Raw genomic sequence first — 24,703 nt, forward strand, 5'->3', positions numbered from 1 at the left:
GAGGCAAAGTCTAATTCCATGAGTCACCCTAATAGCATTTCAGATCATTATCCAGATTAGTAAAAAGTGAGAGGGAGTGCTTGACTGAAATAGTTCATTTAGGATGAAACTGTTGTGGGCATTTCCAATGAGTTGCCATAAGTAAGACAACCTTTTGATGACAAGTCAGTACCTGAATTTTAAATAGAGTTATTGTAAGTCTCATGAAACTGGATTCTTCTGCACTCTGATATGAGATCATAAAAGACAGAGCAGGAATTCACTGTTATGAACTGCTGGTTACATTTTAAACCACTTTATTTGATGAAACAAGTGAGGCCCTTCCTCTGTAATCCATACTATGAAATGCTGCCTTCCCAACCCACCCAAAGAGCAGAAGAATAAGGCAATTGCTCATTTTACTTTTTTATTTCAATATAACATGCAGTTAAAAAAATTAACAGGATTTATCAGCATTTACAATGCTTACAAAGAAAAAGGACTTTAAAAGCAATTTAGTTCAGATTTAAGAAAAGCTCTAATTAAACACTTACAATAAATCTATTTCCAAATGTTCAGTTTGGACCAAAATTTAAGATAGCATTTGGTAGGTATTTATGTCTGCTTTCTATCTTCAGTAATGTTATAACCTCTGATTCGTGGGATATCCAGCCCCCATATTCCTAACACAGCAGGGAAGACATATACATGTGGCCACTTAAATTAAAGGAAGAAATGGAGTAGGGAGATCCCAGGCTGCAAAAATATATACAAGCATTTACCTTTTCCAGAACTAAAACATTTCTTCCATAAAAATATTAAATAGCCAAGCCCTATAGAACTAGGGCCAGGCTACTTCAAATATAACTATTCTGTATTTTAAAAATATAGGGCAGAAGCCTTTTGGGTGATATTTATACATTTTCACACAATATTACTAGGTCCCTAAATGAATCATGAAGCGTTATGTAGAACCAAAACAGGCTATTTCTTACATCTCTTAATTTAATTTCATAAATCTCTAGTAAATACTGTAAGCAACTACATTTCAGTATAAGAATTCACCTCAATAGGAAGTCTCTATAGAAGGCTTAATCTTCATAGCCAATAATACCAAAATTCAACCTTATATAATGAGTGGGTAGTTGGCAGACATTCGCTCTGTAAGACAAAGCAATAGCATTTTTTACCCTACCAACAAAAAGGCAGAGAGTCCCTACTTTGCAAACAACTAGGGCTTCTAGAGATCACATATTTCCTAGGGTGTGTGAAATAAAAAGACAAGGTTGGGAGAGCCCTCTTCACGCTGACAATTTCTGGACGAGGCAACACTTTCACTCATCAAGCCTCTGCTCCTGATGGCAGTGTATGAGAGTACAGATGCACAAGGTAAAAACGGTTTCTGTTGTTCCAGTAGGTAAGGAGGAAGAGCAGTAGGGATATATACACATTTTCTCTCCATATGGAATGGGGCCTGCTACTCTCTGCATGTTCTTGGTGTAATAATGCTCCTTGTTCATGTGATTCTACTGAAATATGCCAAAGTCCCGTTACCTGAATTATAAGGCTCTCCACAGGCTTTGGCTATGTTAGGGATTCAGCTGGCTTAGGCTTCCTCTCACTGTCCGTAAAGGCAAATCTATGATGGCAACCATCTTGACAGTCTAAGCTAAGCCAAATTTAATCAACTATAAAGAAGGTAAAAGTGCATTAATTGGTTACTAACAGAGTAGTCTAAATTAACCAGTCATGTGGGAAAAATGAAACTGCTATAATTTTTAGGGATGAAAAGAATATTATAAAGGATTTCAATTCCATCCAGGACAATATAAATATACTCCAATGTATACCAGAGAACTGATGAATTTCAAGATTTTTAATTTATAGAGAATACATTTTTGTGGTTACTAGATTCTACCTTCCCTTCCTTTTTAGGCAGTACCACAGCTCTCCCTCCCAAATGGAAATATAGTTTCTGAGGCTGCTTCACTGACCTCTATTTGTATTAGAAAACACTCTAATTACAACTTGAACCCCTTAGCAATAATTAAATACAAGTGAAATTGTTGGATTGTGATAGTTTCAATTATATAGAACATACAAAACTCATCAATAATGGCTTTAGATGAATTCAGCTAAATTAATCCCAATTCTATGTTAACTTTAAAAAATAACAGTGAAGGAACCACAGTGTTAGTGTTGTTTGTTTAGTATTTGCAAGGCAATTAAAACAATCAAACTTCCAAATGAAGAGAGGTATGAAGTCATTTACTGGCTGGGACCCATTTTTCCCTGAAGTTAAATACACAAAATGACTCCGTAAGAGAGATGCAAGAGTCTTGCATCACTTCCAAGAATAATATCAAAATAACGCATGGATTCATGCTCCAGAACGGAAAAACAACAGTCAGGCCAGGCTGGCGTGCGAGGGAAAGCACAGCCGGAGGTCGGCTCGTGGACCTCGAGCTGGGCCGAGCTTGCACTTGAATTAAGTACCTCTCAGCAAGAGGCATATAGGAAGATCTTGTGTACTGCAGTTACCAAGAGGCTTCCTGCATATGCAGATTCCCTAAAAGAAAAAACCCTATTTCCAAGTGAGACTTTTGTCACACATACAAAATTGTTGTTAAGAAAACAATCTAGCAGAATAAGACAAGGCAAATCTCATTGCTGTGTTAAATCTCATGTTAAGTAGGTTGTAACTAGTCATTTGTGGATCTGATTTCTGGAAATGTTGACTAGAAATCCAGAATCACTGGGAGATTAATCTCATTATAACATTAATTTACTTTCTAAACAGTCACAGCCCAATTTTACAACAAGATGTGCAACAGGTTTAGGACCCAGACTGCATGGAAGCTCATGCTCTTCAGTGATGCGAGGTCCCGGAGTTACTCTTGTCCAAAGCCTTCTGTTTCTTCAATAGCAAACAAAAGCTTTTCCTTCAGTTGCTCATAGCTTTTGTAGGGTGGAAGGTCCAGGCGGTTAAAACTGAAAATAAGAAATACACACAAAAAACGGTGCAGTGAGACTGGCTTTAAAGTCAGGCAAAACAGGCCTTCGTGCCAGTAAAACCTTTCCCAAGACTCCGTGTCTTCTTTAGCAAAATGGAGATAACAACACTTCCTTCTCAGGGTGAAGTAAAGAAGAAACAAGCCCAGTGCCCAGTGCCTGGAAGCCCTCGGTAAAATGTTAGTCATCCCACGATCCCCATCAACTCCAACCTATCAGAGGTCAGCAAACATTCTGTGACAGGTCAGACCTAAAATCCCAATACTTGAGAGGCTGAGACAGGAGGATGGTTTGAGGCCATCCTCAGCAACTTAGTGAGACCATTTCAAAATAAAAAATAAGCTGGGCATAATGGTACATGCCTGTAATCCCAGGGAAGAGGTTTAGAGGGAGGCTAAGAAAAGAGGAGCAGGTTCACAGCCAGCCTCAGCTACTTATTGAGACACTAGGAAACCTAGTGAGAACCTGTTTCAAAATAAAGAGTAAGCCAGGCGTGGTGGCGCACGCTTATAATCCCAGTACTTGGGAGGCTGAAACAGGAAGATCGCGCAGGTTTCGAAGCCAGCCTCAGCTACTTAGTGAGGCTCTCTGCAACCTTAGACCCTGTTTCCAAATATAAAAGTAGGTCTGGGATGTAGCCTGGAGATAGAAAGCCATGGGATTCTATCTCCAGTAAAACACACACACACACACACACACACACACACACACACACACACACACACACGAATAAAAAAAATAGGGCAGGGGTGTAGCTTGGATGAGGAATGCCCCTAGGTTCCATCCCCAAAACAAACTTTAAAGATACTGTTATACAAGCCAGTTACAAAAAGGCAAATGAGATATACTTCCACACTTGGAAGGTACTTAAATTAACCAAAATTATAATATAATTTATAAAAATATAATAATATAATTATAGAGTGGCTGCTGGGAGTGAAGCAGTGGAAGTTACTGTTTAACAGGTACTATATCAATTTCCCAAGATGAAAAAAGGTTTGGAGATGGATGGCAGCAACTGCACAACAGTGTGATGCATCACAAACAATCAGAAATGGTTACTATGGCAAAGTCTGTGTTATGCATGTGTATTGGTCTTGGGGATTGAACACAGAGGAATTCTACCTCTGAGCTACACTCCCAGCCCGATTTTGTTTTTTATTTTGAGAAAGGATCTTACTAATTTTTTTTTTTTTTTTTTTTTTTTTTTTTGCAGGTCTGGGGATGGAACCCAGGGGCATTTGACCTTTGAGCTATACCCCTTGCCCTATTTTTTATTCTTTATTTTGAAACCGGGTCTCACTGAGTTGCAGAGGGCCTCACTAAATAGCTGAGGCTGTCCACGAACCGCGATCCTCCAGGTCTCAGCCTCCCGAATGCTGGGATTACAAACGTGCGCCACCACACCCAGCTTACTAAATTGTTGAGGCTGGTCTTGAACCTGCAACTCTCCCGTCTCAACCTCACAAGCACTGGGATTACATAAGCATATGCACCACCTCACCTGGCTATTCAATGTATATTTCACAATAAACAAAATAAAGCAAAGCACCAAGGAAGCCAGGCATGGTATTGGACACCTACAATCCCAGAATTTGGGAGGCTGAGACAGGAGGATCTCAGGTTCTCAGCCAGCCTCAGCTACTTAGTGAGATACTTTGCAACTCAGTAAGATCCTGTTTCAAAATAAAGAATAAAAAATAGGGCTGGGGATGTAGCTTGGAAGTAGAATGCCCCTGAGTTCCACAGGAAAAAAAGAAAACGAAAGAAAAGACAATAAAATAGCAAATAAGGCTGGGTGTGGTGGTGCATGCTTATAATCACAGCATTTAGGAGGCTGAGAGAGAGAGAGGAGGACTGAAGTTCGTGGACAGCCTCGGCTACTACCTAGTGAGGCCCTTTGCAACTCAGTGAGACCCTGTTTCAAAATAAAGAATAAAAAATAGGGTTGGAAGCCGGGCGTGGTGGCGTACGCTTGTAAACCCCACGCTTGGGAGGCTGAGACAGGAGGATCGCATGGGTTCAAAGCCAGCCTCAGCTACTTAGTGAGGCTCTCAGCAACTTAGTGAGACCCTGTTTCCAAATAAAATATAAAAAAGGTCTGGGAGTATAGCCTGGAGGTAGAAAGCCTCTGAGTTCCACCCCCAGTACCACCAAAAAAAAGAAAAAAAAAAAAAAGGGTTGGAGGTGCAGTTCAGAGAGGTAGAATGCCCCTGAGTTCTACGCCCAGTACTGCAAAAAAAAAAAAAAAAAAAAAAGATAGGTAAGATGGAGAAAACAGGAACATCCAGCAAGGACCCTACATGACTACTGGATAGATATCCTATGAGATAAAGTTCAGATATTCTTGATGTTAATATTATTGTACTTGAGGTAAGACTGGTGTTTAGTACATTTTTGAAAATGTGGTTAAACTAGATTGTGTGCATGTGTGTGTGTTCATTATTGGGGATTAAACCCAGGGTCAATCTACCTCTCTAAGCTACATCCCCTAACCCTATTTTATTTTTATTTTGAAACAGGGTCTCTCTGAGTTGATGAGTCTCACTCTTGCTGAGGCTGTCCTTGAACTTGTAATCCTCCTGTCTGAACCTCCCAAGTCCTGAGATTATAAGCGTGTGCCACCATGCCTGGCTTTAAACTAGATTTAAAATAGGAAAATATTTTTGGTCACCATGTTAGAAACGGGCATTCCAACTTCCCCATCCTAGCCCTACTTTTTTTTTTTTTTTTTTTTTTTTCCAGTACTGGGGATGGAACCCAGGAGCATTCTACCCCCCAGCCCTATTTTTTATTCTTTATTTTGAAACAGGGTGTGAGTTGCAAAGAGCCTCACTAAGTAGCTGAGGCTGTCCCCAAACAGTAATCCTCTTGTCTCAGCTGGGATTATAAGCGTGTGCCACCATGCCCTGCTCCCAGCCCTATTTTTCATTCTTTATTTTGAAATAGGGTCTCACTGAATTGCAAAGGACTGCAACTCACTGAATAGCTGAGGCTGGCCACAAACCTGGATCCTCCTGGCTCAGCCTCTCAAACGCTGGGATTAAAGACTTGCACTACCACACCTGGCTCTCAGCCCTATTTTTTATTCTTTATTTTGAAACAGGGTCTCACTAAGTTGCAGAGGGCCTCACCAAGTAGCTGAGGTTGGCCAAAAACCCAGATCCTCCTGTCTCCGCCTCCCAAGAACTGGAATTACAAGCATGTACCATCAGGCCCAGTTTAAATTTCACATTTAAAAAAATTTCAGGCTGGGCGTGGTGGTGTCCGCTTGTAATCCCCATGCTTGGGAGGTGGAGACAGGAGGATTATATAGGTTCGAAGCCAGCCTCACTGGCTTAAAGAGACCCTGTTTCCAAATAAAAATATAAAATAGGTCTGGGAGCGTAGCCCGGAGGTAGAAGGGTTTCCAGAAACCTCAGTACCACACACACAAAAAATAAATAAAAAATAAAAATAAATAAATAAAATCAGAGGTAGGAGATGGGATTCACTGCAATGGACATAGGATAATTGCCCTAAACCAATTTTAGTGGGAGGTTCCACTACTCTGTAAATTGAATTAAGATGGGTTAATTTTGTGATAAATTATGCCTCAATAAAATTGTGAAGCCGGGTATGGTGGCGCACGCTTGTAATTCCTGCGCTTGGGAGGCTGAAACAGGAGGATCGCGCAGGTTCGAAGCTGGCCACGCTGGCTTAAGAGACCCTGCTTCCAAATAAAAAAAATATAAGAAATAGGTCTGGGAGTGTAGCCTGGAGGTAGAAGGGTTTCCAGAAACCCCAGTACCACAAAAAAAAAAAAAAAAAAAAAAAAAAAAAAAAAAAAAATTGTGAAAATGATTCACTACCATGGGGAAAACATTTCCTGTCAAATTTGGGGCAAAGGGATTGGGATAAAATCCAGGGGTATTCTACCACTGAGCTACACTCCCATCCCTATTTATTTATTCATGTTTTTTTTTTTGGGTGGTGGTACTGGGGTTCCTGGAAACCCTTCTACCTCCGGGTTATACTCCCAGACCTATTTTTATATTTATTATTTGGAAACAGGATCTCTTAAACCAGCTGAGGCTGACGTTGAACCTGCGCAATCCTCCTGTCTCAGCCTCCCAAGCTCGGGGATTACAAGCGTGCGCCACCATGCCTGGTACCCTTTGTATTTTTTATTTAGAAACCAGGTCTTATTAAGCTGAAACTGGCCTTGAACCTGTGATCCTCCTGTCTCAGCCTCCAAAGTATTGGGATTACAGTCTAATTTCTATTAATTCATGTCTAATTTCTGTTATGTTTTAACCAGCTATAGATAGATGGGGGGAAAGGCTATCTTATCTATTATTTCTGATTTTGCTTACCAGGTATGACTTCTAGGTAGCCAATTTTCTTTTCCAACTTTTTCAATGCAGAATTTCTGTGGTCCGTTGCTCCCTAAAATATAACAAAATCACAAATAGTTTATTGATATGAAAGCTCTCAAATTGTGCTTTCCAGTCCAGCAGCAGCGTTCCCAGGTGAGAGTCACAAAATCACAGGCTCTATCACACACCTGCTGAGTCAGATACTCGAGGAGTGGGCTCTGCAGTATGTGTTCTAACTAGCCTCCAGTTATTCTAATAAGTGCTAAAGTTTGGGAACCGTTTTGTTAATATATGCTCAAGAGGAGAAAATGCAGATTTAACTAGCATTCCTTAGCCAGAATAACACAATGTCATATATAAAAAGCTTAGTTTTAAACACAACGGCGAAACTATAATCCACTGCCTTACACAAGAAAACTTAAATAATTGTTAAAATGTTATGAAATGTAAACCTTCTGGTGAGTTCAATATTAACAATGCTTATGCTTATAGGTCCTGATATGTGGGGCATAACCTTAAATACACACGTAAAGAAACAACAATTCCTTTTTTTTTTTTTTTTTTTGGCAGTACTGAACTCAGGAGCATTCTACCTTCAAGCTACACCCCCATCTCTATTTTTTATTCTTTTGCAGTACTGGAGATGGAGCCCAGGGGCATTTTATCTCTGAGCTATACACCCAGCCCTATTTTTTATTCTTTATTTTGAAACAGGGGCTCACTAAGTAGCTGAGGCTGTCTTTGAACTGTGATCCTCCTGTCTCAGCCTCCCAAATTCTGCTGGGATTACAAGTGTGCGCCACCAGGCCCAGCTTATTCTGTATTGAAATAGGACTTTCCCAAGTTGCTGAGGCTGGCTGTGATCCTGTGGTCTCCTGACTCGGCCTCCCAAGGACTGGAGTTACAAGCATGTGTCACCATGCACGGCCCGTATCTCCTTTTGAAACTCCTCTAGCATTCCTTTCTATTTCTACTTTCATCTCCTAAGATCAGGTTCTCAATATCAGCTGTAATAATTTCTTCATATTCCCAGGTGCTCCCCATCTTTTAATCCATGCTCTTCACTTTGCTATCATGCTATGTATCTTGCTTACAAATCTTCCAAAAGTGCAGCTTCAGCATTTTCTTCTCTTCACTAACCTTCCATGAACTGGGCGTGGTGGTGCTCATTTATGGAAGGTTATTGAAGGGGAAAAAACGCGGAAGCTGCATTTTGGGAAGATTTGTAAGCAAGATACTAAGTAGTACCTGAAGATGTCCTCGAACCACAATCCTCCTGTCTCTGCCTCCCAAATGCTGGGATTACAAGTGTGTGCTACCACACCTGGCTCTTTTCTTTGTTATTTATTTTTGGTGGTGCTGGAGATGGAATCCAGAGGCCTTCTACCTCCGGGCTACACTCCCAGACTTATTTTATACTTTATTTGGAAACAGGGTCTCGTCAGTTGCCAAGAGCCTCACTACACAGCTGAGGCTGCTTTGGACCTGTGCGATCCTCCTGTCTCAGCCTCCCAAACGCAGGGATTACGAGCATGTGCCACCACACCGGGCTTTTCTTGGTTATTTTTGATAACGTATATAAACATTCATTTAATAACAGTATTGTAAGTCTCTATATAGGAAAAATACCCTGTATACATACCCATGAGGTCAGCAAATCCTCCTACTGGCAATCGGCAGGTTCCAGTAACAAACTGTAGAAGTCGCATCCTCTTCTCATTATCAAGTTCTTTAACAAGCTGGTAAAGTCGTATTTAAAGACATACATTGGTTATAAGTTATATTCAACTCACTGGACAAAAAAGAAAAAAATGACCACCTATAATTTCTTTTCTGTGTGGTACTAGGGATATAATCCCAGTGCTTGGGAGGCTGACAGAGGAGAATGGCAGGTTTTTGGTCATCTTCAGCAATATAAAAAGGTCCTCAGCAACTTAGTAAGACCCTGTTTCAAAATAAAAAATAAGAGAGGCATGGTAGTACATGCCTGTAATCCTGGTTTTGGGGAGGCTGAGACAGGAAGATGGCAGGTTTGTTTTTGTGGTACTGTGGGTGGAACCCAGGGGCTTTTCTACTTCTAGGCTATACTACCAGACCTATGTTATACTTTTTTTAAAAACATGGTCTCACTAAGTTGCTGAGAGCCTCACTAAGTAGCTGAGGCTGGCTTCAAACCTGCACAATCCTCCTGTCTCAGCCTCCCAATCTAGGATTATAAACATGTGCTACCATGCCTGGCTAAGATGGCAGGTTTGAAACCAGCCCCAGCAATTTAGCAATACTGTTTCCAAATAAAAAATAAAATAGGGCTGGGGTTTATAAATAAAATAGAGAAATAAGTAATAAGTAAAAAAATAAAAAATAGCTGGGCATGGTGGTACATGCTTGTAATCCCATTACTTGGGAAGCTGAGATAGGAGGATTGTAGGTTCAAAGCCAGCCTCAGCAACTTAGGCTCTCAACAACCTAGTGAGAACCTTAACAAGGCTCTCAGAAGCCTAATGAGACCTAGCTTGGAGGTACAATGCCTCTAGGTTCGGGTGTACTCATTCGAGCCACCCTCCATGCCAGTCTGGCATGGGGCTGTATTTCTATTTTCTGTACTTCTATCTTTCTAATAAACTTCTTTAAATCTTCAAAAAAAAAATGCCTCTGGGTTCAATCCTCAGGAAATGAACAAAAACCTAGGGCTGGAGGTGGAATGCTCCTGGATTCTATCTAGTACCACAAATAAAACAAAACCCAACTTAAGTGAACCCACAGTGTCCCCTGCTGATGTATAGTGGACTCATCACACAACACGACACGGAGGGGCATTAATGTTTGTCAGAGCTCCACCAACTTCCCTTATAAACTTTAGGATGAACTGGGCATGTTCGTGCATGCCTATAATCCAAGCTACTTGGGAGGCAGAGGCAGAAAGATTGCAAATTTGAGGCCAGGCTGGGCAATACGGGGAGACCCTGTCTCAAAAATAAAAAAGTAGCCAGACATGGTGGCGGACGCTTGTAATCCCAGCATTTGGGAGCCTGAGAGAGGAGGATTGGGGTTCACAGACAGCCTCAGCTGCTACTTAGTGAGGCCCTTTGCAACTCAGTAAGACCCTGTTTCAAAATAAAGACTAAAAAAAAAGAAAGAAAAAGGCAGGGGGTGGGGTGCTGGAGATAACCGGGCATGGTGGTGCACACCTATAATCCCAGTACTTGGGAGGCTCAGACAGGAGGATCACAGGTTCTCAGCCAGCCTCAGCAACTTAGCAAGACCCTGTTTCAGAATGAGAAATAAAATAGTAGGGGGTATAGCTCCTGGGTTCAATCCCTAGTATGAAATAAAAGATGGCTAGAGATGTAGCCTAGTGGTAAAGCACCCCTGGTTTCAATCCCCAGTACCATAAAATAAAGAAAAATAAACGTTAGAGCCAGGCATGGTGGCACACGCTTGTATCCCAGCATTCGGGAGGCTGAGACCAGAGAATTGTGGTTCGTGGACAGCCTCAGCTACTTAGTGAAGCCCTCTGCAACTCAGTGAGACCCTGTTTCAAAATCAAGAATAAAAAATAGTGCAGGGGGTGTAGCTCAGAGGTAGAATGCCCCTGGGTTCCATCCCCAGACCTGGAAAAAAAAAATGCAAAAAAAAAAAAAAAAATCAATCAATTGACTTTAGGATGATATGCTCCAGGGCATGAGAGCTACCTGGACCTGCAGTCTGAAGATCAGCTCTCCTAGGCAAGCCCTGCTTTTCCCTAGATCAGCCCGTCTTGCATGACATTCAATAGTTCCCACAAGACAGAGCTTCAATTTATATAAACTCTTTGGTTTTATAAAGAAAATCAAGCTCTTAGTATCCAGATATAACCCAATGGCTTCCTTTTAGTGTGTGTGTGTGTGTGTGTGTGTGTGTGTGTGTGTGTGTGTGTGTGTGTGTGTGTTACTGGGGATGGAACCCACAGCCCTTCTATCTCAGGGCTATACTCCTAGACCTATTTTTTAAATATTTTATTTGGAAACAGGATCTCACCAAGTTGCTAAGAGTCCCACTAAGTAGTTGAGGCTGGCGGAGAACCTGTGTGATCCTCCTGTTTCGGCCTCCCAAGCACTGAGATTACAAGCCTGAGCCACCAAGCCCAGGTCTTGATGTAGTTACATGTAGCATCTTTTTTTTTTTTTTGGTGGTACTGGGGATGGAACCCAGGGGCTTTCTATCTCAGGGCTATACTCTCAGACCTGATTTATATTTCATTTGGAAACTGAGTCTCACTACCTTGCTGAGAGCCTCACTAAGTAGCTGAGGCTGTTTTTTTTTTTTTTTTTTTTTGGTGGTACTAGGGTTCCTGGAAGCCCTTCTATCTCTGGGCTACACTCCCAGACCTATTTTTACATTTTTATTTGGAAACAGGGTCTCCTAAGCCAGAGTGCGCGGCTAGCTTCGAACCTGCGCGATCCTCCTGTCTCTGCCTCCCAAGCGTGGGGATTACAAGCGTGCGCCACCACACCCGGCATGAGGCTGGTTTTGAACCTGTGCAATCCTTCTGTCCAAGCCTCCCAAGTACTAGGATTTCAAGCGTGCGCCACCATGCCTGGCAGCATTTTTTTTTTTTTTGGGGGGGGCAATAGTAGGGATTGAGCCCAGGGGTCATTAGACCTCTGAGCTCCACTCCCAACACTCCTTCCTTCCTTTTCTCTGCCTCCCTCCTCCTCCCTCCCTCCCTCCCTCTCCCTCTCTTTCTGTGGTACTGGGGATGGAACCCAGGGGCCTTCTACCTCTGGACTATACTCCCAGACCTATTTTATGTATTTTTTATTTGGAAACAGAGTCTCTTAAGCCAGCAGAGGCTGGCTTCGAACCTGTGCGATCCTCCTGTCTCAGTCTCCCTAGCGCGGGGATTACAAGTGTGCGCCACCACGCCCGACTTTTTATTCTTTATTTTGAAACAGGGTCACACTATGTTTTGGAGGGCCTCACTAAGTAGCTGAGGCTGAATGTGGACCTGTGATCCTCCGGTCTCAGTCTTCTAAATACTGGGATTACAAGTGTGCATCACCACGCCCTGCTTGTATCCAGTAACGTTTACTTCCTAATAATTGACTCAAAAAATAGGTTTCTGAATGCCGTTTCTAGCATTTTTCAAAATAATTTTTGAGCCGGGCATGGTGGTGCATGCTTGTAATCCCTGCACTAGGGAGGCTGAGCCAGGAGGATTGCACAGGTTCGAAGCCAGCCTCAGCTACTTAGTGAGACCCGGTTTGCAAATAAATTATAAAATAGGTCTGGAAGGATAGCCCAGAGGTAGAAAGCCCCTGGGTTCCACCCCCAGTACAATAATAATAATAATAATAATAATAATAATAATAATAATAATAACAACAACAACAACAACAACAACAACAACAACAACAATAGTTTTTGTCCTATATGACTTCTATTTTATTTTTTTGAGTTCCTCATAAATTTCTTTATAAGAAGCAGTCTTCCTTCCTTCCTTTTTCTTTATTGTGGTACCAGAGATTGAAACCAAGGGCATTCTACCTCAGAACTAAAGCCTAACACCCCCCCCCCACACCACTACTTTTTTGTGGTACTGGGGATGGAACTCAGGAGCCTTCAACATCCAGGATACACCTCTAGCCCTATTTTTAATTTTATTTATTTATTGTGGTATTGGGGATTGAACCCAGGGGAACTCTACCTCTGAGCTACACCCCCAGCCTTATTTTTATTTTAAATTTAGGTCTCTAGGGTTGCAGAGGGCCTTACTAAGTAACTCAGGCTGGCCATGAACCTGGGATCCTCCAGTCTCAGTCTCCCAATTACTGGGATTATAAGCGTGTGCCACCACGGCTGGCTTTTATTTATTTTATTTGCAGGTCTAGGGATGGAACCCAGGAGCATTTGACCTCCCCCTCTCCTACTTTCTATTCTTTATTTTGAAACCAGGTCTCACTGAGTTGCAGAGGGCCTCTCTAAGTAGCTGAGGCTGTCCGCGAACCGCAATCCTCCAGGTCTCAGCCTCCCAAATGCTGGGATTACAAGCGTGCGCCACCACGCCTGGCTATATTTTTTATTTTAAAGCAGGCTTGCTAAATTGCTGAGAAGCTCATTAAGATGCTGAGGCTGGCTGTGAACCTGGGATTCTAATGTCTCAGCCTCCCAGCTACTGGGATTATAGGCATGCACCATGATGCCTGGCCAGCCCTTTTATCTTAGAGCATGCTAGGCACTCTACCACTAAGCTATATATGCAGCCCAAAATCCTTAATATTTTAAAGTTTCGTTCATGTTATAGCATGTTTCCAAAATTTTCATTTTTTTTATAGGGCTGAATAATATTTCCCTATAGAAATAAACCACATTTTGTTTACTCATCCATTGATGAGACTATAGGTTGATTTTACCTTTTTTTTTTTTTTTTTGTGGTACTGAGGGTGGAACCCAGGGGCTTTTCTACCCCTGGGCTATACTATATTTTATTTGGAAACAGGGTCTCACTAAGTTGCTGAGAGCCTCACTAAGTAGCTGAGGCTGGCTTTGAACCTGCGCAGTCCTCCAGTCTCAGCCTCCCAAGCGCGGGGATTACAAGCGTGCGCTACCACGCCCGGCCTGATTTTACCTTTTGATGATCCTGAATAATACTGCTATAAAACTGGTATACTGCAGTCTTTGGATCTGTGTTTTAAATTTTTTTGAAGTTGAATTGCTGGATCAGATGTTAATTTCACATTTAAGTTTTTGAAAAACTGCCAAGCTAATTTCCATAGTGGAGTATTATTTTACTCACATCAACAAGGCATGAGGGCTTTCAATTTCTCCCCACATCCTCACAAAAGTGTCCTCTTTTGGATAATACTAATGAATATGAAGTGATATCTCACTGTGCTGTCTTTCCCTAATGCCTAATGATGTCGAGCATTTTTCACGTTCTTATGGGGGAGAGAGGGAGAGAGAAGGAGAGAAGGGAGAAAGGGGGAGAGGGGGGAGGGAGGGAAAGAGAGGGAGAGAGAGAGAGAGGGAGGGATGGAGGAAGGGAGAGAGGAAGGGAGGGATGGAGGGAGGGGGAGGGAGAGAGAGAGAACACGCACGCACTGATGATGAAACCCTGGAGCATTCTACCCTGATACACCCCAGCCCTATTTTATTTTTTATTTTGAAACAGGATCTCACCAGTTACAGAGGGCCTCATCAAGTTGCTGAGGCTAGCAGCAAACTGTGATCCTCCTCTCAAGTATCAGAATTACAAGCACAGGCTACCACATTTGGAGTATAGTAGACATTTTATTCAGAGATGCTCTTATGATTTTAAACCAGGTTTCTTAGCTTTTGCCACCTGAACATCATATAATTCTAATTTTCTTCCTTCTCTCTCCCTCTGCCCCTCCCTTCCTTCTTTCCTGTACAGGGTTTTAAACCTGTGTTCTATTATGTCTCAGTCTCCCAAGAACTGGGATTATAGGTGTGTACCACCACGCCCAGCCTCATTCTTTAATTTTTTTTTTTTTTTTTTTGGCAGTACTGGGGATGGAACCTAGGGGCATTCTATCTCTGAGCTATATGCCCAGCCCTATTTTTTATTCTTTATTTTGAAACAGGGTCTCACTAAGTTGAAAAGGGCCTCACTAGGTAGCTGAGGCTGTCCTTGAACCGCGATCCTCCTGTCTCAGTCTCCCACTCTGGCTTCATTCAATTCTTAATGAAATATGAATGATGGAGAATGTATTTACAGCTATATAAAATTCCAAAAGGATTTAAATCAAATGCAGAGGCCGAGCACAGTGGCATATACCTGTACCTCAGTGACTCAGGAAACTAAGGCAAGAGGATTAAGTTTGAGGCCATCCTGGGAAGCTTAGCAAGAACCTGTCTCAAAGTAAAATCCCAGTACATGGGAGGTTGAGATAGGAGGATTACAGGTTTGTGGCCAGCCTCAGCTACTTAGTGAGGTCCTTTGCAACTGAGTGAGACCTTTTTCAAAATAAAGAATAAAAGCCAGGCGCTGTGGCGCACACTTGTAATCCCAGGACTCAGGAGGCAGAGAGCAGAAGATCAAGGTTTGGGGACACCTCAGCTACTTAGTGAGGCCCTTTACAACTCAGTGAGACCTGCTTCAAAAATAAAAAGACTAAACACTAGGGCTGGAGGTGTAGCTCAGAAGTAGAATGCCCCTGAGTTCCATCCCCAGTACCGCAAAAACAAAAAACAAAACAAAATAAAGAATAAAAAACAGGGCCAAGAGTATAGCTTGGAGGTAGAATGCCCCTGGGGTCAAGCCCCAGTACCAGAAAAACAAAACAAGACAAAACAGGATGCTGTTCAATGTATGCTCATTTGTATAACACATGATTACAATACATAGGGTATATTTTGTATATTTTGTTGTTACTCATTGTGGTAAATTAAAAAAAATAATTATGCTTTGTCTACCAATAGAAATAAATTTAGACACCAACCTGCCAAAACCACATGATTTGTTTACTGGTCCTGGTATAATGACGGTAAATGGCATGTCTTTGCCAGTCATTCAAGTCAATCTCTTGCATTCCACATAAAAGGACCTTTAGGGATTGAAAAAGACAAAACGGTTTCTTCAGATAACTGTACCAATAAATAAATAAATAAATAAATAAACAAACAAATAAATAACTTTAGAATCTAATCAACAGGCTTTGGTTTTGCATCAAGAATTATATAAAAGTACTTAGGAAGGTTAGTTTCCATGTATGGTATACACATATATATTTAGGGGAACATGTCATTTAATTGTAGAGAAGCCTTAACAGTATCACTTTTTGAGAAGTAATGACTTTCTTTCATCTTTGAAAAAATTATGGCTTCCTTTAACCACTGAAGATGCTTGAAGTCATTTTATCAGCATAAAGAATGCTACTGCCTCTGTAGAGATGGGAAATTCTGAGTTGAAAGTAATCTAAAGGCATTATTTACTAACATTTGGCATGGGAATAAAGAAAAATTCATCACCTCTAATTCCTTTGCATCAAAGTACTGCAAATACTGCTGGGGAAGGATTTCATTGAAGCCCTCAAAGAAAGCTTGTGTCTGTTCTTCAACACCTCGAGACAACCTCCACTCAGCTACCATTCTGGCAAATAAATAACAGGCAGATTAGGTTTTACCTTTAAATTCTGAGTATAAGTCTCATAAGATTATAACTACACTATTATCACAACAAAAAGGGATTCCTGTACTTGGGACGCTGAGACAGGAGGACCACAGGCTCGATGACAGCCTCAGCAACTTAGTTGAGACTTGTTTCAAAATACAAAATAAAAGCCAAGCATGGTGGTGCACATCTGTAATCCTAGCACTTGGAAGGCTGAGACAGGAGAATTGCAGGTTCAAGGCCAGCATCAGCTACTTTGTGAGACCTTCTGCAACTTAGTGAGACTCTATTTCAAAATAAAGAATAAAAAAATAGGGCTGGGGGGTGTAGGTTGGAGGTAGAATTCCCCTGGGTTCAATCGCTAGTACTGCAAAATCAATCAATCAATCAATCAATAAAAATAAATAATAAAAAATGAATATGTGGTGGGTGTATCTGAGGTAGACTGATTGTCCCTGGGTTCTACATACACATAGAAAATAAATAAAATAAAGCCGGGCGTGGTGGTGCACGCTTGTAATCCCCACGCTTGGGAGGCTGAGACAGGAGGATCGCGCAGGTTCAAAGGCAGCCGCGTGCGCTGGCTTAGGAGACCCTGTTTCCAAATAAAAATGTAAAAATAGGTCTGGGAGTGTAGCCCAGAGGTAGAAGGGCTTCCAGGAACCCCAGTACTATAAAAAAAAAAGAAAAAAGAAATAAATAATTTGTACTCTTGAAACTCCCACTTTTGAGCTGAAACTAGACATGAGAAATAACTACTTACATAGAATAAAGGTTGTACAAAGGCAAAAATTGTTTAAATGATGCAAGTACTGGTAGGTAATTATAAACAGAAATGCTAAACAATGACAAGAGGACACCCTCTCTTACCTGATGTATTCCTCTTTATTTTCTTCTGTTACAAGAATATTGCCACCATTGGGTTTCAAATCATGACTCTTAATTTCACCTAGAATTTCTTTATCGACGGAAAAGTACATTTCCAAACCACATTCCTCAATATTGTTTTCTCTGCACAAATGAAATCGGCACTATTTGTTATGTCCACAAATTCAAACATAATTCAAAAGTTTTAAAACTGAAGCCTCTAGTCTAAAATAATTAACATTAAGCTTTAACAACAAAATAAGAAGATTATGCTCTGAAATTACTATATTACTACCTAAGACCTTGGGCATACTTTTATAAAATTTACCACTCTGAACTGCAGATACCAGCTACAGCCACACCCTCTCGGCATCTGCATTATTATTATTCATGCAGTCCATAGGCAAAATCTCAAAGTGAGAAATAGCCCCTAGAGAAGGTGTGATCGCTGGCTGAAAGTACTCTCCACTTTTAGATATTCTTTCATAACTATTATTCTTTTAGTAATGATTCTTTTAACTCTCCACATGAATTGCTCCGGTGGTGTAAGATCAGGACTGTGAGAGAAACTGAGTCCGTGGAAAATAAAATTTCTGGTAATTTGTCCAAACCTCTAAATGTCCTTGGCTTTGTTCAAATGGTAATAGAACTTAGTTAGAAATTAGATGCTGTGGTGGCATTCCAGTCAGTAATTACAAACGCAGATTTCCTCTCAATCTCTGACCTTCAACCTAAACACTCAACCTAAACACTAACTAACCTAGAGGGGGAGGCGACCCGATGCCTCTATTTACCTCTCTTTGTGATCCTGCCCAGATATGGGAAGACAAACGTTGGGTGTAACATCAAGGCAACCCAGTTTATGAGCAACTAATACTGCCCAATACAATGGAGCTGAAGGCTAGGAAGATTCTTGACCTTTACACCCAGTATGAGCCCTGCCTGAGATGGGAGAGGCACCACGGGAGAGGCGCCACATGGCCAAGGAAAGGATATTGCCAAGGGGTCTGGGACAGGAATATGGATTATTTATAAGATGAATAGGTTTCTAATAAGCCTATTGTTTGGGGAAAAGTGTTTCACAGCTAAGGAAGTATATCTGATAACTAAATCTAAAAACTTCATATTATTTCTTGGTGTTTACCTGCTAAACTGTGTTATGAGTTTGCTTAAGCTTTCAGACAGCAGATTGTATTGCAGACAAAATCCAGCAGACATTCATCGAAATTCTCTAAATCATCATAAAGAAACACGGATTTCCCTATGTCAACTATATGAAAGCTGGAATCTCGGACTTCGTCCCCCATTCAGCTCAAAGGAGATTGCTAGATAGAGAAGGACATTGGACTAAGCCCTAGGAATAAAAGTTCCGAAAGGGTTAAAGAAAAACTCTTAAAAACTGGACTCCTAAGTGATTTTGGGTGTGACTTTTGTTCTTCTGGAATTAGCCTATTAAAAGCCTCTGCAGCTGCAAGGCCAAAGGGGCTAATTCGAGCACAAGACCCACCTGGGGTAATGGGACTGATTTCAATCACAAAGACCTGTGATATCACCGGCCTTACTTTTGACTTGTTCAGGGTTGGTAATCTGCATGTGTATATCTCTACTATACCTTGGGTGTTTTGCCCTTTTTTACTAGAGAATCACTGGGAGATGGGAATATATAAAAAATCTTGTGTCTATAATAAAGTGTTTGATTGCACAAGAAGCATTGATCCATGTCAGGTTCTTTTCAGAAGCGCCGCTAATAGGAACTTATAGAAATTAGAAGGGAAAGAATCGCTGCAGATAAGAATCTGCAGTACATCACCCTATCCTTCCCCATCTTTTCTGAGATCAATCGCGAGTGGACTCGTGCCCCCAACTGAGCAAAAAGTCTGTGGCACTGAACAATGAGACAGTTTTGATATACCGATCATTTAAATTCAATTAGCCAATCATTTAAATTCAATTAGCCAATCATATGTCTATAGTATGGATAAGGTACTAATACCATAATTTTTTTTTTTTTGCGGGTCTGGGGATGGAACCCAGGAGCATTCGACCTCCGAGTTACACTCCCTGCCCTATTTTTTTCTTTATTCTTTATTTTGAAACCGGGTCTCACTGAGTTGCAGAGGGCCTCACTAAGTAGCTGAGGCTGTCTGCGAACCACGATCCTTCCGTCTCAGCCTCCCGAATGCTGGGATTACAAGCGTGCGCCACCACGCCTGGCTCCACTAATACCATAATTAAAGCACATTATGTTTTAATAAATTAAATGTAAACAGAAACTTACTTAACCCAGATGAGAGAATTGTAAAATTCTGGATCAATAGATTCTAAATCCTTAAGTCCAACTGGTTTGTTTAAGATACGCTTATAGAATGGTAAAGAAAAACCCGTGTCTATGAATTTCCCATGGAACAGGGCCTATACAAAAAGAGAACAATGTCATTAAGATCATTTCTATAAAATTCTCTTTCTTTTTTTTTTTTGTGGTACTGGGGATGGAACCCAGGGGCCTCCTACCTCTGGGCTACACTCCCAGACCTTTTTTATATTTTATTTGGAAATAGGGTCTCACTAAGTTGTTAACCTGCGCGATCCTCCTGTCTCAGCCTTCCAAGTGCTGGGATTACAAGTGTGTGTCACTACACCCAGTTAAAAGTCATTTTCTTTCAAATGTTAAGTGAATTCATTAAAAAAAACTCCCGTCATATTGTTTTTTATGGCATGTAAAATATTTAGTATTAGCCAGGCTTGGTGGCTCATGCTTGTAATCCCAGCATTTGGGAGGCTGAGACAGGAGGATTGCAGTTCTGAGACAGCCTCAGCTACTTAGTGAGGCCCCTTCGCAACTCAGTGAGACACTGTTTCAAAATAAAAAATAGGGCTGGGGTGTAGCTTGAAGATAAAATGCCCCTGGGTTCCATACCCAATACCGCAATAAAAAATATATATTATTAAATCAACAAAGTAAACCTGCACTACTCTGCCTGTACTTACCATGGCAATAAATCTGCCAATAAAACGAAAATACTTCAGATGATCTGGATTGATGTAAGAAGCAGGGTTTATCTGCAAGCAGTAGTTATCCTTCCCTGCATATTCAAACAGGCAATACATTGGGTTCAACACCTCATGTGACAAAAGAAAGAACCATTCTCTGAAATCAAAAGAAAATTTAGGATGAAAAATCTTGTAAGTAACCAACAAATCAAAGAGCAGGGCTACAAAATTCTCAGGACCCTACACATCTAAGCTAGAAGTAGTTTTCTAGTCTCTTATTGACTTTCATGACCTCATTCAAACTCACATTTATTTTTCAATGATATTTATACTTTGTTATTATATTTCAAAGAATCTAAAACATCATTGACTTTAAAGGCACCTTTATTTAATGACTCACTAAGGCTTTTTCTAACGATAACTAGTACACACCCCAATTCTAGATATATTAAAATGTAAAAATGTCTTAGAATTGATATTATATACACAGGCATCTTTAAAATTCACTATTGACTCAGGTCATTAGAGTGGCTGAAATGCACTTAATATTCTGTGTATTACTGAGTCCCACAGTGATCCTCAATAGGGCCACGACTCCCTAAGGAATATGAAAACATTCTATTTTTTTTTTTTTTTTGATGGTGCTGGGGTTCCTGGAAGCCCTTCTACCTCCGGGCTACACTCCCAGACCTATTTTTACATTTTTTATTTGGAAACAGGGTCTCCTAAGCCAGCGTGCGCGGCTGGCTTCAAACCTGCGCGATCCTCCTGTCTCTGCCTCCCAAGCGCGGGGATTACAGGCGTGCGCCACCACGCCCGGCAAACATTCTAATTTCACAGAGGCAATAGGTACTTAATCCTGACCCTTCGAGTATTAGAAAAAGGCTCTTACAAATTCAAGTGCTCCAAAAATAGTAATTCATATTAACATAAGATTTCGGTTTCTATGTAACAGGGGTGGGCCTTGGAGAAGAGATCTGGGGCAACACACTGTGGTGTAGTCTTGGGTCCTAGACTTCTCTTTCCGTGAGTTCATAGTTTCCGGTGAAAATGCTGCTTATACTATAATATTGATAGCTGATTTTCTATTAGGTCTGGTTTAATTGCCTTCCTCCCAAATTTTCTTTAACTTGTGGAAAATTAAATGTTCCCACTCATATTTCTTTCTTATGATTACTTCATATATTTGAAATAGTTTTATTTGAATTTTGCAACACAATATAACTACTAAAATGCAGCCACCAGTTAGTGAATACACAAAGACTAAGGTTCTGAGAAACAGGTCATTAATGAATACTGTTTCTATTCCTCCTAACTATCCTACAAAGTTATATGTCTATTATTTTTTTTCTTTTTTTGGTGGTACTGGGGTTCCTGGAAACCCTTCTACCTCCAGACTACACTCTCAGACCTATTTTATACTTTTTAAATTTGGAAACGGGGTCTCTTAAGCCAGCGCGGCTGGCTTCGAACCTGCGCGATCCTTCTGTCTCCGCCTCCCAAGCACGGGGATTACCAGCGTGCGCCACCACGCCCGGCCTGTCTATTCTTTAAGACATTTGCCCTATGTCACAGTACTGAGGGTAGAAAGAGGCTTAAATCCAGTCCTGACTCCCAAGCCTTTGTCTTTCTACACTGTCACTACTCTATAAATTTTTACTGGTATGACATTATAAGATGTCATAATAACATAAAATAAGCAAAGAACTATCTTTCTTTTTTTTTGGGGGGGGGCACTGGTACTGAGGATGGAAACCTGGGGCATTCTACCTCCTAACTACACTCTCTAGCCCGTATTTATTTATTATTTTTCTTTGATGCACCGGGGATGGAACCCAGGGGTATTCTATCTCCAAGATACACCCTTAGTCCTATTTTATTTTGGTGGTTCTGGGGTTCCTGGAAGCCCTTCTACCACTGGGCTACACTCCCACGGGCTACACTCCCAGACCTATTTTTTAATACTTTTTTATGTGGAAACAGGGTCTCTTAAGCCAGCGTGGTTGGCTTATAACCTGCGCGATCCTCCTGTCTCCGCCTCCCAAGTGTGGGGATTACAAACGTGTGCCACAACGCCCGGCGTCCTATTTTATTTTTTGTTCTGAAAAATAGTCTTGGCTAGGTTGATGAAAGTCTTATTACTTGCTGAGGCTATTCTGAAAACTGTATTCTTCCTGTCTCAGCCTCCCAAGAGCTGGAATTACAAGCTTGTGCCACCATGCCTGGCTGTTTATTTTTTTATTGAAACAGTCTCTAGTTGTTGAGGCCAGTCTTGAACTCATGATCCTCCTGTCTCAGTCTTCCAAGCACTGGAATTACAGGTGTATGCCCCAACACTGGTTGATAAAGCATATATATATATATATATATATATATATATATATATATATATATATATTTTTTTTTTTTTTTTTTTGTGGTACTGGGGATTGAAGCTAGGTTCTCAAGCATGTTAGGTAATACTCTACCACTGAGCTATACCACAAAAGCCCAGCAAAATAACTTCTTGCTTGTGGCTATCTCTAGAGTTTGGTTAGAAGCTCCAGTATGAAGAAAACAAAATTAAGATTGCTAGTCCTTACTTTATAGAGCCATCTATGTTCTCATGGCAAACTGCTACTCTTAGTTGGGGATTAAGTGCCTATTATCTGTATCAGCACTCTGTGGAGGTGAAAATTTCACTATGGTGAAACAGACATGAGGTGGTTTACCAAATAACGGTCACTGGTTATATGACAAACCCTGTATCTAGGCTCGATGATTTACTATGTGTCTTAGGTGAATCTCTAAATTTCATCATCTGTAAAGTTCTATTTCACAAGGTTATTCTGAGGACTAAATGAATGGTGTGGGGGAAATTAAATAGTAGTATCTTAGAAGAAAGTCCTGAATTAATGTTTGTTGAAATTTTGTTATATTTCATTTGCCTAAAATATAAGATTGAGAAAATAATACTTGCAAGCAAAGTGCAATGATACCTTTGGAAGAAAGGAACTAAGTTCTGAGTATTCATATTATCACTACCTTGCTACACCTCCATAATCTAAACCTTCTTCTCCTGGAAAAATCACCCATAAACGTCTTCGCAGATCTTGGGGATTGAAGCTCATGATCTACAAAATAAGAGAATCGGTGAGAGCAGCTGTAAAAACACCATTCTGTCACTTCCAAATGTGACACTTCATTACAGGCAATTTAAGTTCCCTGTGACATAGACACCAATGTCAAGTTCCACAACATTCCATGTATCATACATTATTTGTATTCTGTATACTTTATACACATATGATTTTCTTGTAAATGATGCTACTATTGACTGTTTTGTTCTTGTTAGTACTAGGGATTGAACCCAGGTTGAACACTTTACCACTGAGCTACACTTCCAAGCCTTATTATTATCATTTTTATTATTATTATTTTTGCAGTATTGGTGATTGAACCCAGGGGCCTTCCACCTCTGAGCTATACCCGCAGCCCCTTTTATAAATTATTTATTTGGAAACAAAGTCTCACCATGTTGTGGAAGGCTTCACTAAGTAGGTAAGGTTGGCTTTGACCTGTTATCCTCCTGTCCCAGCCTCCCAAGGGCTGTGATTACAAGCATGAGCCACCACGCCTTGCTTCCAACCCTAATTTTTTTTTTTTAAACCAGGTTGCAAAATTGTCTGAGCTGACTGAACCTGCAACCATCATGTCTTAGCCTCTGGAGTAGATGGGACTGCAGTTGTGTGTCACTAGCTTTATAAAAGCTGCTTATTGCAGCTGCTCAGAGGACAGCAGAGGACAGAATACTGCAGGCATGGTCAAAGATTAGGGGACATTTTTTTTGTCAGGGTAGACAGGATGGTTAAGTTTGGGTTCGTTTCACAGTCAAGGGTACACAAAATAATTGGTTAACCTGGGAATGAAAACCATTGATTATAGAAAGAACTGTTTGCCGGGTGTGGTGGAGCAAGTTTCTAATCCCCGCACTTGGGAGGCTGAGACAGGAGGATTGGGCAGGTTCGAAGCCAGCCTCAGCTACTTAGTGAGGTTCTCAGCAACTTAGTGAGACCCTGTTTCCAAAAAAATATAAAATAGGGCTAGGAGTATAGCCCGGAGGTAGAAAGCCCCCGGTTCCATTCCCAGTACTACAAAAAGAAAAAGTTCAAAATCTAGAAAACTATGTTAACTGCCAGAAAGAAAGAAAGAAAGAAAGAAAGAAAGAAAGAAAGAAAGAAAGAAAGAAAGAAAGAACTCAGTTAAATTTGGAAACTCATTCTCAGTGGGACCTCAAACATATCTGGAAAAACTACTCAAGTAAGGCCCTCCAAAACTTAGATTATTTCCTTTTTATTTTTCTTTATGGTGCTGGGGATGGAATCCAGGGGCATTCTCCTCTGAG

General features: G+C 40.9%; 1 protein-coding gene across 1 annotated transcript in view; it reads right to left on the reverse strand.

Moving 5' to 3' along the window:
* Window positions 1-2,870: 2,870 nt before the first annotated feature.
* ITCH (itchy E3 ubiquitin protein ligase) overlaps window positions 2,871-24,703 on the reverse strand; it is a gene marked incomplete at its 3' end in the record, with an annotated part of 83,206 nt that continues 61,373 nt past the window's right edge. Inside the window, exons 15-23 of the mRNA XM_080716311.1 lie at window positions 23,344-23,432; window positions 20,317-20,476; window positions 19,607-19,740; window positions 17,332-17,472; window positions 16,320-16,440; window positions 15,791-15,895; window positions 8,992-9,088; window positions 7,347-7,419; window positions 2,871-2,970 (exon numbers count right to left, since the gene is read on the reverse strand). Of these exons, the coding sequence (XP_080572437.1) occupies window positions 2,871-2,970; window positions 7,347-7,419; window positions 8,992-9,088; window positions 15,791-15,895; window positions 16,320-16,440; window positions 17,332-17,472; window positions 19,607-19,740; window positions 20,317-20,476; window positions 23,344-23,432 (1,020 nt within the window). The remainder of the gene's footprint in view (window positions 2,971-7,346; window positions 7,420-8,991; window positions 9,089-15,790; window positions 15,896-16,319; window positions 16,441-17,331; window positions 17,473-19,606; window positions 19,741-20,316; window positions 20,477-23,343; window positions 23,433-24,703) is intronic.

This window comes from Muscardinus avellanarius, assembly GCF_963383645.1.
Source record: "Muscardinus avellanarius genome assembly, chromosome: 19".
NCBI classification, from domain to species: Eukaryota; Metazoa; Chordata; class Mammalia; order Rodentia; family Gliridae; genus Muscardinus; species Muscardinus avellanarius.